The sequence below is a fragment of the Trichosurus vulpecula genome, chromosome 8 (assembly GCF_011100635.1).
Source record: "Trichosurus vulpecula isolate mTriVul1 chromosome 8, mTriVul1.pri, whole genome shotgun sequence".
In the NCBI taxonomy this organism is placed as follows: domain Eukaryota; kingdom Metazoa; phylum Chordata; class Mammalia; order Diprotodontia; family Phalangeridae; genus Trichosurus; species Trichosurus vulpecula.
This window is the reverse complement of record NC_050580.1, coordinates 163,014,884-163,035,290: the sequence shown is the minus strand read 5'-3', so window position 1 is coordinate 163,035,290 and position 20,407 is coordinate 163,014,884. Positions and strand designations below refer to the sequence as shown.

General features: G+C 37.2%; 1 protein-coding gene across 2 annotated transcripts in view; it reads right to left on the bottom strand.

The window, feature by feature from the left end:
• Window positions 1-20,407, bottom strand: part of RFX7 (regulatory factor X7) — a 181,508-nt gene that overhangs the window by 73,892 nt on the left and 87,209 nt on the right. For both annotated transcript variants that reach the window (XM_036735415.1, XM_036735416.1), the window contains exon 2: window positions 6,599-6,632. In XM_036735415.1, the coding sequence (XP_036591310.1) occupies window positions 6,599-6,632 (34 nt within the window). The remainder of the gene's footprint in view (window positions 1-6,598; window positions 6,633-20,407) is intronic.

Here is a 20,407-nt window from a genome sequence, read left to right as displayed (position 1 = left end):
TGCTTGTAACAAATAAAGAGTCAAACAAAGCGAATCAATGTGGTTGGGTGGCCATATTCAAAAATGTTTGATTCTTTCTATACCTTGCTTCCATTTGGAGACAGCTGCCCATTGCTCCTTTTTAAAAATCATAACTCTTAAGTCTTTCAAAGTCTTATTTTTCTTTACAATGTTGTTGTCCTTATATAAATTGAGCTCCTAATTCTACTTACTTTTGTCTGCATCAGTTCATTATATCTAGTTACGTAACTATCTCTTTCACAGTTTCTTACATGCAATAATATTCCATTATATACATATACCATAATTTGTTCAGTCAACTCCCAATTAAAGGGTACTCCTTAGAGTCTAGTAGTTTTCCTTTTAATTTCCCCTTCAGGAACAGGAAGTTTATTCTGTTTGTGACTTTTCTCTCCTAGGTATTATCCTCTCTCTTAATCTCTTCCTCTTCAATACCTGCTTGTCTGTTTATTGAATTTGATGTATTTCTACACCAAACTCTTTGGGAGGGGGGCGCGGTATGCATGTGTGTGTTCAACCCTCCTTTGCCTGTTTCAGACAAAAGTGAGGCTCACTCTCCAAATGTGTTCTCCATGTTTGTTGCATGTTCTCATTAACCCCAATTATAAGAAATAACAAGTTTCATTCCCATCTTCCTCTTTTTTACACTAGGGTATTCCTTTTACCCTCCCTTCTCTTTCTCTTCCTAAAACTCTCAGAACAAAACCAAATTTCTCCCCCTGCCCCATCCACCTCCACGTCTTTCCTGCCCTCCCACTCTCCCTAGTACTGTTTTTCTTATTTTGCTGTCCTTATAACTTTCTAAGACATTAAGGTTATGAAAAGACATATTTCTCCCCCCATTGGAATATTTTAACATCACATATCAGCATGTAAGCCACCTAAGCCCAATTACTCAAATAAAGTTATTTTTTCAGGTTTTTCTGGACTCTTGTGCTTATATTTCAGTGTCTAATCATTCCTCATCAGAGATGTTTGAGAATCATCTTTTCCACAAAACAATCCATTTTTTTCTCCTTTAAGAGTATACTTAGATGTGTAGGGCAAGCTATTCTTGGATATAAATCCATTCTTTTTGCCTTTTAAAATAAAATACTGTATTCCAAGATCTCCTCTCATTTAAAAGAGAAATTTCCAGGTCTTGTGTGATGCTAATTGTTGTTCCTGATAGTTGAACTCCTTGTTTCTAGGGTGGGCTTGAAGTATTTTTAATTGGATATGAAAGGTCTGGATTTGGGCTTTGACATTCTTGAAACTTTCCCTTTTAGAAAGTGATCAGTGAATTCTAAGAGGCTGATCAGTGAGTTCTTTCTATCTTCCCATTTTCTTCAACTTCTAACAGATCTGGGTATTTTCATTAATAATTTTTTTAAATAGGGTGCCCAGTCTTTTGTTTTTTAATCACTATTTTCATGGAGTCCAATGATTCTTAAAATCATTTCTCCTTGATCTATTTTGCAAGTCAGCTGTTTTTGTTAGCAGTTATATCTTACATTCTCTTCTATTTTCTCCATCTTTGGATTTTGTTCTAATTTTCTTTCTCAGTTACTAATTTGTTTGATATACTCTAATTTTCAGGGATTCCATTTTTAGTGAATATTTAGCATTTTTGTTTCTAAGCTAGTTATTCTCCTTCTAATTATTTTCTCCATGAATTTTATTTCATTTTTTACCTCTTGCTTCATTTCCATTTTTGTAGAAAATCTGTTTGTTTTTTTGTGTCCCCTTCCCCCGTCCATGGCAATAACTATTTGGGGAGTTCTAGAGTTACAATAATTTTTTACACTAGTTGATGTCTTCTTTGGGTTAAACTAGGGCTCTCTGTCAGGGCCAGCCCTATGCTACACTTTTGAGGAGGGTGGCTGGCTGCACTTCTTCTTGTCCCAGGTTGACCTCCACCTCCTTAGATTAGCCCTCCCCTCTTAATCTTTGAGGTGCAGAGCATAGGATCAAAAAGGTAGAGGGTCCAGAGCTCCTGGCTTCTCAGGTCTAAGTACTGCAACATTGCTTTGGTCACTGCCACTCCTTGAGCTTTTAAGGATGCCACTCAAGGATTTTCTGACCCTTACTAGGCTTTCTCAAGTGAGCCCTCTGCTCTTTCTGCCTCACACATGGCCTTGCAAGATACTCATGTTGACCTATAAGGACAACATGGACTGGCACTGGTTTTCCTGGCCATCCCCTTTGCTATTGCCTGTGAACTTACAGCTAAAAGCTGTCAGGCACCAGGAAACTTTATTAAGTTCTGGGTGGAAGAAGTTCCTTGATCATTATTCATAGTGGTATAAATATGCTGGAGTCAGTATGTGGAAATGGGATTTTAACTGGAACTTGAAGGAAGGCAGGCAATTCAGGAAGCAGAGATGAGGAGGGAGAGTCTTCCAGGCACAAGAGACAGCCAGTGAGTGAAAATACTTGGAGTCTGCTGATGGATAAAGTATCAGTGGACTGCAGAGTGGGTGGCAAAGAGTAAAGTGCTAAGGGAAATTCCCTGTTGTGTCTAGAAAAATAGGAGGGGTGAAAAGTTGTGACAGGCTTTGAATGCTAAACAGAGGACTTCACGTATGATTGCTGAGGAAATAAGGAGCCACTGGAGTTTATTGAATGGCAGTGTGTGACATGGTCAGATCTGTGCTTTAGGAAGAATAAACTGACAGCTGAGTGGAAGATGGACTGGAGTGAGGACAGACTTGAGGCAGAAAGACCAAAGAGAAGACTATTGTAATAGTCCAGGTGTGAGGTGATGAGAATCTGCAGTAGAGAGCCGGCAGTGCCAGAGGAGAGAGAGAAAGGGGCATATGGGAGAGATGTTAGAAAGATGAAACTGACAGGGGTTGGCAACAGATTGGATGTGAATAGTGAGAGGGAGTGAGGAGTTGAGGATGCCAGGTTGTGAGCCTAGGTGACTAGGAGCATGGTGGTGCCGCTGACAATACTAAGAAAGTTCAGAAGGCGGAGAATTTGGGAGAGAAAGATAATGAGGTTCAGTTTTAGAAATGTTGAGTTTAAGATGTCTACAAGACATCCAGACTGAGATGTCCAATAAACAGCTGGAGAAACAAGTTTTAGGGAAAAGGTTAGATCTGTATAAAAAGCTAAGAATCATTAACAGAGAAATGATCATTGAATCCACCGGAGCTGCTGACGAGAAGACCAAATGAAATAGTAAAGAGGGAGAAGAAAAGAAGACCCAAGACTGTGTCTTGGGTGCGGGGGTGACACCCACTTTCAATGGGCATGACCTGGATGAAGATCTAGCAAAGGTAGGATAGGTAGGAGCATAACCAGGATAGAGCAGTGTCAGAGAAACTTGAAAGAAGAGAGTATCAAGGAGAACAGAGTGATCTACAGTGTCAAAGACTGCAGAACACTCAAAAAATATGATGGTTGAGAAAAGGTTGTTAGATTTGGCAATTAAAGGGTCAGTGTTAACTCTGGAGAGAATAATTTCGACTGAATGAAGTTGGAAACAAAAGTGTAGCGCTAAGAAATGAGTGAGAGGAAAGGAAGTGAAGGTGCTTATTTTAGATGGTCTTCTCAAGGAGTTTAGCCATAATAGGCAGGAGAAACACGGAATAATAGCTAGTAGGGCTAGATGGATCAAGTGAGGGGTTTTTTGAGGATGAGGGGAAAATGGGCATGTGTACAGGCAGTATGAAGTAGCCATTATAGAGAAATTAGAAAGGGAGAAATTGCAGTTAAATGAGAGAGTAGGAATAATAGAAAGCAGAAATCTGCTGGAGAAGACAGGATGGAATGGGATTGCTTTGGCATGTGGAAGGGATTTGCTGTGGCAAGAATAAAGGACACCTCTAAAACAAATGTGTTTTAAAAACAAAGGTGAAGGAAGGCAATGGCAGAAGGCATTTGGGTGATGTGAAGAGTAGGGAAGAAGAGAGCATTCACAATAAATGGTTTACATTTTTTCAATGAAATGAGAAAAGGTTCTCAGCTGAGATGGTAGAAGGGGGAGTCAAAGGAGTTTTGAGGAAGAATGGAAAGTTTGGAAAAGCTGCTGTAGAATGGGGAAAGTCAGTTAATCAGGGAGATGTAAAAGGATTGCCTTGATGCAGCTAGGGGTCAGTTGAGATGGTTTCATTATTTCTCAAACATTATTCAACAGCATATGAATAGAAGTGAGGCAAGAGATGATGGGAATAAAACCAAGCCTGAAGCTTTTCAGGACAAAACCACCAGCTAAGGAGGCAAGGGACTTGAGAGAGTAAGACAGTGAAGAGTTGAATTGATTCACCAAGAAATTAAGATAAGGAAAGGAAGAGATGGTGACAAATGCAGGGTGATGGCATGGGAAAGAACTTCAATTTGAAATGTCTAACAGGCAGTTGGTGAGATTCATTCTACAAGAAGGTATGTTTGCTCATTTATTTGACATACATAGACTGTCAATCATGCTATGGATATACTTCTGAAACTAAATAAAAAAAAACAAAGCTTAGGATGCGTATGAATTTGATGACCCCTTGTAATAACTCTATTTCTCTCCCATCACCACGGTTCTGAGGCCTACAGGATAGGAGACAATGTATTAGTTAAAGATGCATTCCTATTAACAAATTTTAAGTCAGATGAACTTGATACAGGCAAGTCCTTGGGTATACTTATCCTAAAACAAGATATTCCTACAGGGAGAATATCTTTGAATATGCATTTGAATGCATTGATGGTCAATACATATTGGAAGAGGAAGACCATTGGGAAATGACTGACTTCTAAGGACATTAAGACCCTGGCTACTTTTTTTTTCAGGAAGCTACACCATTTGAACTTTTTACTCATAGTTTTTCATCATATCCTGTTATTTACACCTCTATTCATGTAAACAGTGATATGAATTAGATTATTCATGTTCACCAACACCAAACAACTCTTTATTCATTTTACAGCGTTCCCTGATGTCTCTAGTTGCTAGTACACTCTCCTTCTCAAATTACTTTACATTATGCTTTCACATATTTTCCTAAAAGAATGCAAACTCATTGCAGAAAGGGGAAGATTTCATTTTTATCTTAGTACCCTAGGAGCCCAATTCAGTAGCACAGTATATGTGCTTACCAAACGTTTGTTGAATTGAACTGAATGTTCTAATCATAACAAATGCATATTTAATGGTTACTAAAATAAAATGACAAATTGCATTCTCAGGCTGTTTTTGCACAGGTTATTGAAAATTTCAGTCTCAATTATGTTTTGTACTATGTTTTAAATGATAAAATCTTGAGTTAAAAGAACCCTAAGATCATCTAGTTCAACCTTGTCCTTATATAGGAAAAAGAAATTGAAGCCTAGAAAGGTTAAGTGACTTGCTTAAGGTTATAAAGATAATAAGGTGCAGTGCTAGGATTTGACCTTACATCCTCCGATTCCAAGTCCAGTGCACAGCAGCAAGGATGCCTCATAATGTATTAATTTTAAAATGCAACCATTGTATATTTTTGAACTAGAAGGGAGACCATATGTGGATAAGTATCTGCCTGAAACATTAACACAACTTTGAACTCTAACAAAGGTAAAGAATAAAAGTTATATTTACTTCTCTAATTATTAGGATGAGTGGAAAAAGTTAAACAATTTGATTCTATTTAGATTTTTTGTAATCAGTATGCACATATCGTATCTAATAATTACAAAAGGCTCTACTCTTCATTATCTCAGTAAATATACAAGCTAGATGCCATCAAAAATAGAATAAACTTCTTCAGAAACTATGTTGAAATCAACATAGAAATATTGCAGTTCTCTATTTATCTCATTTCTCACCATGCCTTCTGGCCAATAAGATGTAGTGAAGCACCTAATAGCTGAATTACTGTCTTTCTGTTAGACTTGGTAGGGGAGACATCCTGAACTCCCAAGTCTAGAGGTGAGGGAAAAGGCTGGCTTACTGAAGTGACACTGCTGGGAAGCTGAGAATAGGACCCTTGATTACTCTAGGCAGACCCAGCAGACAGAGACATGCAAGAAGCCAGCACTATTCCAGTAGCAAGAACAGCTGCATGCTCCTTCCCCCACTGAAGCATCATATTCCACTCAGCTATATGTGTAGCAAGAGCTAAGAACTACAAATACAATCTAAAATTAAACTATTAAATTAATTGTGTACTTAACTCTTAAAAATCTAGCCCAAATCTGAAAAATATATACAGGCAAAACAAAACAAGAAAATCGGCATCTTAATATGTGTTCTAAAGAAAAAAAAAACCAAACCAACCAATTATCCCCACCACTACCCTCCAAAACACCAGATTTATATAGTTAATAGAAGGGGAAAATTAATTAATGTATTTAATTCACATATTTATTTTCAGAGGTATTATTTTCAGCAAAATATAATAAGCTTTAAATAACTACATGTTGTCTTCTGGTGAGAGTTTTGTTATGTTTTGTAAAAGCAACTGTATAAGAAAATATTGTGCCCCTATGGGGCTATATTTAAGTATATAACTCTTGTTATTAAAGTCAGGATATATTTAAAAACAATATTTAATAAAGATTAACATATTTTTATGTAAGTAAAATTAGCCCAAAGAAACATTTTAACATTAATGTTTTTACTTACCAAAATGCAGTCCACTTTAGATTGTACAGTTTTGCTAAAAAGGAGAGGGGGAAAAAGTAAAATTAATCACTGTGATACACTTGTTGACTTTTGACTATAATATTCCAAAATATACTTATTTGTTTGTCTTTTGCTTGTAGTTCATGAGAACAAGACATATATTGTCTTCCTATTAAAAAAATTCGAATGCAGAAAAAAAAGATCTGTAATCTCTGATTTTTTCCACACACAAAAAAGAGAAAAAACAATTATTACCCACTTACATGTTTCCTAGCATTAAAAAATGTAATTACAACCTCACAATTTATCAGAATTACCTACATATTTTCTAAGTACACCGTTATTCCACACTCCCCCCGCCAATCATTTACCAAACACATCCACTTCTGAGTATTAATATAAAAAGATGCTCTGAAGAGTTATTTATACCCTGTTAAAGTGGAAGTGTTGATAAAGTATCACACTTGGAACTAAGGATATAGGACATAGAATATCAAATTATAATTTTTTACTACCTGCCTATTACTTCAGATGATGGCTTCCTTTGAATTTAAAAACAAGAAAACAATATAATTTTGAATCTGGAAACTTCTTACAAAATAGATTAGAAAAATAAAAAAGAATGATTAAAGATGCTTAAGAATAAAAATGGATTTAATAATTACTCAGAAAATGTGATAATTTAATAAACTTAAGAGGGGAATATGGCTATTTATAGAGGTTTTACTACATAGGTAATTTCCTGCATATAACTATGTTGGAAACATGAAAGATAAATTATATACAAAATTCTGCCTGTTCTGTCACTTATTAAAAAAACCAAACCTGTTGGCCCATTTAATGTGTAGTTGGGTGGACAACCTATTCACCAGTACACACATAGGATCACAGAACTAGAGCTTGAAGGGACCTCAGAAGCCATCTAGTGCAATCTAATCTTTTTACAGATGAATAAACTGAGGCCTTGAAAGCAGCCTCCTCACCTTTCTACATTACTTATAACTCCTTTGGCTCTCTCTTCTACTTCCCCTCATCAAACCCTCAGAACAGAACCCAATCCACTCTGGGACTTCTGTTTTTCTTGTTTAATACCCTTAATATTCTTTGAAGACATTAAAATTCTAAAAGGAAAAATTTCATCTCCCTTATTGATGTTAGCATTACATATCATCAGGCAGCTAAATTACTAAAATTAAGTCACCTTTCTAGGTTTTTCTGGCCTCTTGTGCTTGTATTTCCTTCGTCTTTTTTTTAATCAGATATGCTTGCAAGTCCTCTTTTTCATTAAGGATCCATTTTTCTCTTGTAGGATTATATTCAGCTTTAGAAATGATTTGTAAAATATTTCTCCTTGACATGTTTTCCAGGTTAGCTGTTTTTGGTAGGAGATATTGTACTTTTTTCCTTTTCTTTTTAATCTTTTCATTTGATTTTATTTGGTCTATCCTAGTTTTCAGGGATCCCACTCTTGGGTGAGATTTACCACTTTCTCTTCTAAGCTATTCTCTTTTTAATTCTTTCTTCCAGAGTTTTTATTTCATTTTAAATTGTTTATTGCATTTCTTTTTCACAAGTATTCATGTAATCCTCATGAAAAACTCATGTTTTTCCTTTAAGTCTATGTTTGCAGTGAGATTTTTAATTATTTTTGGTACTGGATCCCTACAGTAAGATTAAACCACCACAGGACTTCTCAGTTTACCTGTTTTGATTTTCATTTTGGAAGTACAGTGACAAAAACCTAGATAAATAAGTAATTATTAGTGTGGTATTTAAGATTTCCAAGGAGAAAGTTACCCAGCAAAAAAGGCTAATTATACTATTGAGCATTTCCATTACTTCAGAAAACCCTGAGGTTTCAGTGCAAGATCTAGGGAAGATTACTCCTTACTTCTCTGATTACTGCCACCAAGTGACTCAATATAATAATAAAGTACAACTAGACATATTTGAGGCATGAAAGTCTTCTAAGAAAATAACGGGATCCTTTAATATGCACTGTTATTATTGTTGTCGTCAGGTCACTCAGTTATGTCCAACTCTCTGTGAGCCCATGGACCACAGTAGATCAGGCCTTTCCATCCTCCACTCTCTCCCAAAGTCTGTTCAAGTGCATGTTCATTGCTTCCATGACACTATCTACTGATCTCATCCTCTGCAGTCCCTTTCTCCTTTTTCCTTCAATCTTTCCCAGCATCAGAGTCTTTTCCAATGAGTCCTGTTTTCTCATTATGTGGCCAAACTATTTAAACTTCAGCTACAATATTCATCTTTCCAATAAATGGCAGGAGTTAACTTCTTGATTTGATGTGATTTATTTGATCTCTTTGTTATCCAAAGAACTCTCAAAAAGACTTCTCCAGCACCATAATTCAAAAGCGTCAATTCTGCAGCACTCAGCTTTCCTTATATTCCAACTCTCACAGCCATAATTACTACGGGAAAAATCACAGCTTAGATTATGTGAGCCTTTGCCAGCAAGATGATATCTTTACTAGTATGCTGTCCAAATTTGCCGTACTTTTCCTTCGAGGGAGCAAGTGTCTTAATTTCATGGTTGCAGTCACCATCTACAGTGGTCTTTGAACTCTAGAGTATAAAACCTGACACTGTTTTCATTTCTTCTCCCTCTATTTGCCAGGATGTAATGGAATAAGATGCCTTAATCTTAGGTTTGGGGCTTTTGTTTGTTTTTTTTGTTTTTGTTTTTCATATTAAGCTTCAAGACCTCTTTCACCATCATCAAGCAGCTTCTTAATTATTCTTCAATTTCTGCCATCAGAGTGGTATCACCTGCATATCTGAGATTGTTGATATTTATCCCAGCAACCTTAATTCCAGCTTTTGATTAATCCAGCCTGGCATTTTACATGATGTACTCTGCATAAAAGTTAAACAAATAAGGTGACAATATATAGCCTTATTATATTCCTTTGCCAATCTTGAACCAATCAGTCATTCCATGTTCAATTCTAATTAGTGCTTCTTGACTCACATACAAATTCCTCAGGAGACAAGTAACATGATCTGATCCTCCCATCTCCTTGAAGAGCTGCCAGAATTTGCTGTGATCCAAACAGAGGCTTTATTTAGTGTAATAAACAAAGCAAAAATAAATATTTTTATGGAACTCCCTTATTTCCTCCATAAACTAGCAAATTTTGGCAATTTGGTTTCCAGTTCCTCTACCTCTTCAAAAACCAGACTGCACTTCTTCTCAGGTCGCACATTGCTGACGCCTAGCTCGTAAATCTTAAGTATAATCTTACTGGCATGTAAAACAAGCACAACTGTTCAATACGTTGAACATTCTTTGGTATTTCCTTTCTTTAGGACTGGGACATAAACTGATTTTCTCCAATCCAATGGCCACTGTCAAGTTTTCCAAATTTGCTAACATATTGAGTGCAACACTTTAACAGCATCACCCTTTAGGATTGTAAATATTTCAGTGGGAATTCTGCTGCCTCCACTAACCCATTTTTGCATGAAACATTCCCTTGATATCGCCAATTTTCTTGAAGAGATCTTTTGTCTTTCCCATTTTATTGTTTTCTTCTATTTCTTTGTATTATTCACTTAAGAAAACCTTCTCTCTCCTTGTTATTCTTTGGAATTCCCTATTAGGCTGGGCACATCTTTACCATTCTCCTTTAACTTTTGCTTTCCTTCTTTCCTCGGCTATTTGTAAAGCCTTATCAAACAGCCATTTTGCTTTCCTGCTCTTCTTTTTCTTTGGGATATTTTTTGTTTCTGCTTGTACAATACTGTGAGCCTTTGTCCATAGTTCTTCATGGACTCTCTCTGCCAGATGTAATCCCTTAAATCTTTTCATCGCCTCCTCAAATAATCATCAGGGATGGTACTTAGGTCCTACCTATATGATCTGATGCTTTATATGCATTAGGCATTGTAATATACAACTTACATTAAAACACCACTATGTATAAATAATAAACACTTCAGCTAGAATAACACATATAATCCCTCAAGTACACACTGGATAATTAGTCCCAAATTTAATTATTATATAAAAATTTTAGGGGCAAATCAACTACTCATACACTTACTAGCTGGAAAATAATTTAAAAGCTGTCTGCTTCAAGGGGGCAGAGACAAGATGGCAGCCGGAAAGCAGGGACTTGCTTAAGCTCCCCCCCAAGCCCCTCCAAACACCTATAAAAATGGCCCTGAACAAATTCTAGAGCTGCAGAACCCACAAAATAGCAAAAGGAAGCAGGGCTCCAGATCAGGATAGCCTGGATGGTCGTTGGGAAGGGTCTATCACACAGAGCTGAGAGCAGAGCCCAGCATGGGGCATGCCAAGACCAACCAGACCAGGAGCCGGGCAGAACAAGCATAGTGCCCTGATTCAGTTAACTGTGGCAGTTACTGGACTTCTCAACCCACAAAGTACAAAGACAACAGAAAAGGTTAGTGGGAAAAGCTGCGGGAACAGAGGGAAAGGAGTTCACAGTCGGCCACTGCCCCAGGGGCGGCAGAGGTGGTGCAGCTCTGAGGCTGCTTCCACAGCTGCAGCTGCAGTTGCCTCTGGCCCCAGGCCCACCTGGTGGGAGGAATTAAGAGGCAGATTAATAGACAGGGAGTGCAAAGCCTGCTTTGCCCTGCCTGGATCTAGGCCACAATCCTGATTGGTGGTTCTTGGGGGAGAAGGAGCACTGGTGTGGCAGAGCTTGCTGTGTAGAAGTAGCTCTGAAAACAGCAGCACAGCCCCTCAAGCTTGGGACAAAGTACTCTCTACTCTACAAGCAGTTGTACCCCAAAGAAAAACTCAAGGGTCAAGTAGTTGGCTGGGAACATGAACAGGCAGCAAAAATGGTCTCAGATTCATACTCAGACTTTGGAATCTTTTTTTGGTGACAAAGATCAAAACATACATCCAGAAGAAGTCAACAAAATCAAAGAGCCTACATCAAAAGCCTCCAAGAAAAATATGAATTGGTCTCAAGGCATGGAAGAGCTCAAAAAGGATTTAGAAAAGCAAGTAAGTGAAGTAGAGGAAAAATTGGGAAGAGAAATGAGAATGATGCAAGAAAACCATGAAAAACAAGTCAATGACTTCCTAAAGGAGAACCAAAAACATACTGAAGAAAATAACACCTTAAACAATAGAGTAACTCAAATGGCAAAAGAGCTCCAAAAAGCCAATGAGGAGAAGAATGCCTTCAAAGGCAGAATTAGCCAAATGGAAAAGGAGGTCCAAAAGACCACTGAAGAAAATACTACCTTAAAAATTAGACTGGAGCAAGTGGAAGTAAGTGACTTTATGAGAAATCAAGATATTATAAAACAGAACCAAAGGAATGAAAAAATAGAAGACAATGTGAAATATCTCATTGGAAAAAACACTGACCTGGAAAATAGATCCAGGAGAGAGAATTTAAAAATTATTGGACTACCTGAAAGCCATGATCAAAAAAGAGCCTAGATATCATCTTTCAAGAAATGATCAAGGAGAAATGCCCTGATATTATAGAGCCAGAGAGTAAAATAGAAATTGAAAGAATCCACTGATTGCCTCCTGAAAAAGATCCCAAAAAGAAAACTCCTAGGAATACTGTCGCCAAATTCCAGAGCTCCCAGATCAAGGAGAAAATACTGCAAGCAGCCAGAAAGAAACAATTTGAGTATTGTGGAAACACAATCAGAATAACACAAGATCTAGCAGCTTCTACATTAAGGGACTGAAGGGCTTGGAATATGATATTCCGGAGGTCAATGGAGCTAGGATTAAAACCAAGAATCACCTACCCAGCAAAACTGAGTATCACGCTCCAAGGCAAAATATGAACTTTCAATAAAATAGAGGACTTTCAAGCTTTCTCAGTGAAAAGACCAGAGCTGAATAGAAAATGTGACTTTCAAACACAAGAATCAAGAGTAGCGTGAAAAGGTAAACAAGAAAGAGAAATCATAAGGGACTTAGTAAAGTTGAACTGTTTTGTTTACATTCCTACATGGAAAGATGATGTGTATAATTCATGAGACCTCAGTATTAGGGTAGCTGAAGGGAATATACATACACATACCCATACATACATACATACATACACACACACATCTAAAAAAATCAAATTAAGGGATGAGAGAGGAATATATTGAGAGAGGGAGAAAGGGAGAAATAGAATTGGGTAAATTATCTCACATAAATGCGGCAAGAAAAAGCAGTTCTGTTGGAAGGGAAGAGGGGGCAGGTGAGGGGAAATGAGTGAATCTTGCTCTCATCAGATTTGACTTGAGGAGGGAATAACATACACACTCAATTGGGTACCTTGCCCCACAGGAAAGAAGGAAGAAGGAGATAAAAAAGGGAGGATGATAGAAAGGAGGGCAGATAGGGGTAGGGGGTAATCAAAAGCAAACACTTTCGAAAAGGGACAGGCTCAAGAGAGAAAAATGAATAAAGGGGGACTGGATAGGAGGGAGCAAAACATAGTCTCATAACATAAGTATTGTGGAAGGGTTTTATACAATGATACACGTGTGACCTATGTTGAATTGTTTGCCTTCTTAGGGAGGGTGGGTGCGGAGGGAAGAGGGCAGATAATTTGGAACTCAAAGTTTTAAAAGCATATGTTCAAAAAGAGTTGTTTTGCATGCAACTGGGAAATAAGATATACAGGCAATGGGGGATAGAAATCTATCTTGCCCTCCAATAAAGTAAGGGAAAAGGGAATGGGGTAATAGAAGGGAGGGCTGACTGAGGAATGGGGCAATCAGAATATATGCCATCTTGGAGTGGGGGGGAGGGTAGAAATGGGGAGAAAATTTGTAATTCAAAATCTTGTGGAAATCAACGCTGAAAACTAAAAATATTAAATAAATATTTTTTTAAAAAGCCGTCTGCTTCAGTTTTCTCAAATGTAAAATTGGATAACAGCACCTACCCCAGAGGGTTGTTGTAAAAATCAAATATGATGTTTGTAAAGCACTTGGCACTCTGTCTGGCACATGGTAGGTACTTAATAAATGCTTGTTTCCCCCCTTCCTGCCCCTTCATTTTATTCCTTCCTAATTAATTCTTCATTGCACTTCCCACAATGCTGTTCCAAATCTCTTCTTCTTTCCTCAAGCCTCCCATACTGCCTCTTCTTCCTACCTTCTCAGAAGAACTTTTAACCTTCTACAATGTAGCCTTCATCTATACCCTCCCATCTCCCACAGACTGCCCCCACAATCATCCTCTTTGTAAATATTCAGTTTATTTTGATCTACTTGATTTTTTCCTTATTGCCTACAAACATGCCCCAATGCTCTACCATTCACAAGTTATCATTCTGTATCTTCTCTTTTTCAGCGAAACTACTGTAAAAATGTTTCCTCTCCTTGCTTCCGTTATGTCTCCTCTCACTTCTCCCTTTTAATCTTGTTTCCAATCCCATAATTCAGCTGGAATTGCTTTTTGTCATTGCCCTTTTAGTTATGCTTCTAACTTCTTAGACTTTAACATCATGTTTTATCTGCAATCTCACCCTGGAATATCCCTCCACTATGCTGGTCCCTTTTCCTACTGGTGAGTTCCTTTTGGGGCCTTCATTTTGAAACGAAACCCAGGCTGTCCAATTTCATTCCACTCCCAACCATGCTTCTCTCTCTCTCCAAACTATACCATCTCACTGCACCAAGTATTTTCACATACCATAACCCCTTCCACTTAGCACTCAGCACAATACCTGACACAGAGTAGGTGCTTTAAAAAGGTTTATTCCTTTCTCTGTTTCCTGGCCACCTTCTATTATTGTATACTTTCTCCTCTTTGGGTTTTCATGCTGCTACTTTCTCTTGGTAGTCCTCCTTCCTCAGTCTTTTTTGCCAGCTCATCAACCATATCATACCCTCTAGTTGTGGGTATATCCTAAGGTTCTGCCCTGGGCCCTCCTCTCCAATTTCTCTACATTCTCAGTGACCTCATTGACTCCTATGGGTTTAATTATCTTCTGTATGCACACAATTCCCCAAACTATATATCCAGCTCTAATCTCTTCTGAGTTCCAGTCCTATATTATCAACTATCTACTAGACATTTAGAACTGGATGTTCTATAGGCATCTAAAACTTGACATACAGAACTCACTGTCTTTCCCTTCTTCACTCCCCCAGACACATCCCTCTTTTCAACCTCCCTATTTTTTATCAAGGGCAAACACTACTCTTCCAGTCACCTTCAGAATCATCTTCAATTCCTCACTCACTTCCCATATTCAAATAGATTCCAAATCTTTTTTTTTATTTTACGTCTACAATATTTTTTATTCTGTTCTATTTACTTATTTATTCTATTTCCTCTGATTACAACTCAAACATTATATATATAAATGTATATATATATATATATATTACATTGCTTTGGAAATAGTAACTCTGGTTTGGTAAGTATTTGCTTATTTATTAATAGTCATAATCAAAGATTTTTTCAGTTTTATGAATTTATAAACATAATAAAATGACAATTCTATTTGATTCTTAACTGAATCTTTCTAATAAAATGTATTTTCAAATGTAATGTTGACTCTCTTGGCTGTATTTGTACTGAGGCCAAAATGCAATCATTTTTGAGCAATTTGAAGACATTTAGTACACACTGTATATCTTGGAAATAAATTTTTTTAAAGTCTGCTATTTTGTATTGGCAAAACACACATTCATGTGCTAATTCTTCAGTTTTCATAAGCTCAGAGATACAGAGCTACATATATATCAGATATATGTATCTGATTTAAATTTCAGATTTTAAAAATGAATTGTGAAGTTACTTTAAAATATACTAACTTTGATTGTCTTGGCTTTTGCTTGTTGTAATTGATGGGAGTTGGAAGGACAGATCAGAAATGGCTAATAAGGAGCTGACAGCACAGACAAGGAGTCAGAGAGCACCTAGCTGCCATTCATGAATTGAAATCAGTTTGGCCCAAATGAACTATATCCTTAGGTCCTGAAAGAACTGGTAGTTGTGATTGCTTAGCACCTTTGATGTGAGGGTTTGCTGAGTTCTTCAGGGCTGCTCATCAGAGGAAATGATTCTGAATCCTGCTCTGCTGCTTACTTGCAGGGAGGGATTACGTTCATTTTTAGCTTTGTATCCCCTGAGTCAAGGGCAGGGTCAGGCACAGAATAAGTGCTCAGTTAGTGCTTACTGATACATTGATTGATTACTACCTGTGAGACTTTGGGCAAGTTACTTCCTCTTTATGAGTCTCAAGTTCCTCATCTGTAAAATGAAAAATTAGCCTACGTGAATTCTAAGATTCCTTCTAGCTCTGATATTATAAATCTTTATAATCTGTTAAGTCAAATACACCTCAATAGATTCATGATCTTAGTGTGAGCACTTCTCTAACAACACAATTTGCAGCTCTTCCATGACTTCCAATCCCATGTAATTCTTGTCCATGCCCTCTTAAAATTCTCCTACACATGATATGCCTAGCATTTTTGGAGACATTCCTCTAGGTCTTTCTAATTAACATTCCATGGATATTATTGTAGTATCCATTAAACAAGTATTAATCTAGTACAAAAACTGAGGTGATATAACTTAGTCATTGACCATAATTCATTAACTACTCTTACGAAACCTTCTAAGATTCTGATTTGAATGTGATAGTCATAGCAGTCCATCATAACAGTCCAAAATGAAATCTGTCTCTGAGCTACACAACTGTTGGCAGGGCAGTTATCATAAAATATGGTCCTTGATGAAACATAGGACTCCCTTCCCAACTAGATCATAAAGAATAAGTAACTTGCCCAGGATTACACAGCTAGTATACGAAAACATGAGAAAAGATTCAAGGAGCCTTCCAGGTATAAATCCTGAGATCTCAAGAGTTATTTCTTAGAGAAGAAAAGCATAAACTACTAGAGAGCTAATTAACCTTTCAGAGGGAAGTAGTAACACACCGTTAAATGCAAATAACAAGGTGTATGAGTTTACCTTCTACTAACAAATTTCCCTCACAGCTGTTAAGCCTTCCTCAGTCTCGTGTGCTTCTCTCCCTATTTTCCATAAATGAAACTACTGTGCTTACTGCGTAGTCTGCTCACATTAAGTGAACTAATTAAATGTTTTATGTTTCTCTTTTTAAACATCTGACAAGTTGTGAAGCAGCGCTGTATAGTGGAAAGACTGCTGCAATTTAACTCAGAACACCTAAGTTTGTACCAGACTTTTCTTAAACATTTCTGGGCCTCAGGTTCCTCATCTATAAAATAAGGGTGTTGTGTTAGATGTCCCTGAAGTTCCCCTCTAGCTTCTTTCTGCCTCTTACTTGTGTGTAGTCCTCTATTAAACTTTTCTCTGGAGCAATAAGGCCCTGAATGGAAAAAAATCTCTTACCCTAACTTATATTATGGTATCCGTTAAAGAGAAGTGTCAACTAAAAGCAAACTCCGTAAAGGCAAAAGGGGCTCGGAAGACCCCTTGTTAAAAAAAAAAAAGAAACGATGCAACTGCAAACTGTCTGAACACCTTTTGAAAGAGATGCATTGCAGTTGTGTAAGCTTTGAAGTTCACAAAATAGCCTAGGACTACACAGCCCCCTACTGTTGATTTTAAGTAAGAAAGAGTCATAATCTCTATGACAAAGGAACAAGTGGCCACTTATAAAATGAAGAAAAGAAAACTGGTAACAGAAACGCAAACTCCTAAGAACTATAGATTTATCCACCGTCATTGTTTAGCCTTCACTCGGATGCCACTGGCTTAAACCATAAAAACATGTTAGGCTCTTGCTTGAAATTTTAGACAATGTTGTTTCATCCTGTTTCCTCCCTCCCTTCACCTCTCTTCCTTCCTTCCTTCCATTCTTACTGCCCCTTTTCCTTCGTTCCAGTGAGGTATAAAACAGAGAGGTGGTATACTTGCTAGAGGTATTTGCCACGGTTATAGAGGAGATCTACTGTAAGATTCATGTTAAAGAGGGATTCTCTAGAAATGGTGAAATTTTCTAGATACACTTATTTGCAGATGATATTGTGCTGATTATATCAAGTCCTGCAACACTGCAAAGACTGCTAAATGAGATTTATAATTACTTAGAGTTTAAATAACCACCTGGGAAAAATCAAGTGGATGAAATGTGTGTTTGTGTGTGCATGTGTATATGAGACTGTGTGCGTGTGTGTGTGGAGAGAGAGAGAGACAGAGACAGAGACAAAGACAGACAGAGAGAGACAGAGACAGAGAGAGAAAGAGCGAGAATCTTGAAAAGACATGGAAAAATGATGTCAGGTCCAATTGAACAGAATGAGGAAAGGAGTGTGAACATTCTTTGAGAACATACAAAGTTCTTTAAATGGTTCCAAGCCATCTTTTAATACCAAGAATGTTCCAATAGTGTTGTATGACTGAAGGTCATGTCTCTAGTCTCTGAAAACTTAAGTTAAAGATCCCCTCAAGGTCAATAGAGAGAGGGGCATGGTGTTTATAACACATTACAAACTAGGAATCAGAAAAGAAAAGTGACAGGAAAAACGCCAGTTATGTGGGGAAAAGTAAGAGATATCCAATGAAAAGTCAGCTTGCTGTAATTGGTGGTCAAGGAAGTCAAGATAATGTAAAGGAGGCCTACAATGGTGAATTACTGAGTGGACATGGAAAATGGTTGCACAGAATGGACATTCAAGGATGGATTGCAATTTGTGTCCCTGGGGGAGTTCCCATGTAGGTAAGACCACAGATCCAATGGAGTACTTGAGTAATTCACATTTTTATAGCTCTTCACAGGACTACATTTAAAAAAAAATTACCCTGACTGTATGACTCTTTGGGCATAGTCATGGGGGCACTAAATGATTTTTAAAAATTGCCCAATTTTATACTGTCAACATTAATTTAATTATTACAACTCTAAATGTGAAATCCTTACCCAATAACTAATGAACTGATTCATTACTGAAGGAAATGGATTGGGGGATGGGAAAGAGAAAAAGACATCTGCTAATTGAAAAAACAGAGAGGTGGGGAATTGATACTAATGCACATGAAAGTGCATGTTGCACTGTACTTTCAGATAAGGTGATTATATTACTAGATTTCCTTAATTGTTTTACACTGAGACAAGATACAAGAAGAGTAATCTGTATTTGTTATACAAAAATAAAACATATCAATAGGTTTTTTTTAAAAAAATACTATACCAATATTGTTGAAATCCTAAAAAATTAAACCAGAAGACATAAAAGTTTTAGCTATGCAGAAAAATTAGTCATAGGTTCACCACAGGGAGGCAAATAAAGAAATCGTTCTCATTCTTTACCATAAAACAACAAGAAACATCACTGTACCTTTTTTCTGGTAATACATTTTATTCATAATATCCTTTATACCGCTTTTCCTTCATGATTCCTTGTTTGTATTGTTATACATATTTGAAGGTAAGCAGTTTATGCTTCTTTAGTCTCTTAACACTTACTTGTTCATATTTATCTTTTTATGTTTCTCTTAATGCCTGGGTTTGTACTTCAGAGTTTCTACTCAGCTCTGGCTTTTTCATCAGGAATGTCTTAAAGTTCTTTATCTCAATAAAGGTCCATTTTTTTCCCCCTCTAAAGGACCATATTCAGTTTTGCTAGGTTTTTTTTACTTTCTGGAATATATTATTTCAAGTTCTCTACTCCTTAATAGTGTTGGCTACTAAATTACATGTGATCCTGACTGTGGCTTCTCAATACTTTAATTCTTTCTTTCTGGCTGCTTTTAATATTTTCCTTTGGCCTGGAAGCTGCAGATTTTGGGGTAATTTTATTTATTTTTTTAAAATTTACTTTAAAAAAATTCATTTCCTCGATTCCTCCAGAAATCCTTGTTAAATTTATTCCCAAGCTGTATTTTTCTCTGAGGGTTTGCTTGTAGATGTTTTGGAGTAATTCTTTTCTTCTAACATTTGTGTCTCAAGCATCCTTTTTACCATAATAGCTTTTTATGGTGGGATTCTTTTTTTGTTTGTTGACTCTTCCAAAATTGTCTGATCCAGGGTCAAATCTGATAGCTGCCCTTCTGGTCGGAGCCTTGAAAGTTCCTAACCTGTGTTTGGGCTCTGCATAACACAGCTGTGGGCTTGATCTTGTTAGAATTCCAGTAGACTGCTGCTGTAGTCCACCATTATTAGTCAGTTAGAAAGCTCTATTGATTCAGAATCAAAGAACTGCAGGCTCCCCTTTCTCTGGGAATCCTACACTAGTTGTTCCCGTTCAGGCTTCAGAATAGACTGGGAGATGGAATTGAATAGTGAGCAATAGAGCTACCAGTTGGCACTCATTCCTGTACCCAGACAGGTTTTGGCATGTCTGTGCTTTATTTATGTTGTCTTCTTAACTTGGTACCTGGCTTCTCCCTGCACCATGCATTCTATGTGGCTGTTACTGTAGACTATATACTTAATGTCTTCAGCCTTCTCTGTCTCCCTCTGCTGACACAGGCTAGAAAAATGGCACTGATTTTTTTTTCTTGAAATTTCTCACCAGATATATGTAGAGCCTGTATCAGATTGCATGCCATCTTGGGGTCGGGGGATAAGGGGAGGGATGGGAGGGACAGGGAGAAAATCTGGAACTCAAAATCTTATGGAAGTAAATGGTGAAAACTAAAAATAAATAACAATTTAAAAAACAAAAAAGGAAAGAAATTTCCCACCAGGTGTCTGGTGCATTTTCTAGATCTGTTTGGGGGGACTATAGCATAAAACTTAGGTATACTTCTTCCTGCTACTTCACCATGTTGGCTCCACCCCTCCCCTCTTCCAGTTCTTTTTAGTCTTGAAATGTCTATTTGAATATTAATCACAATAA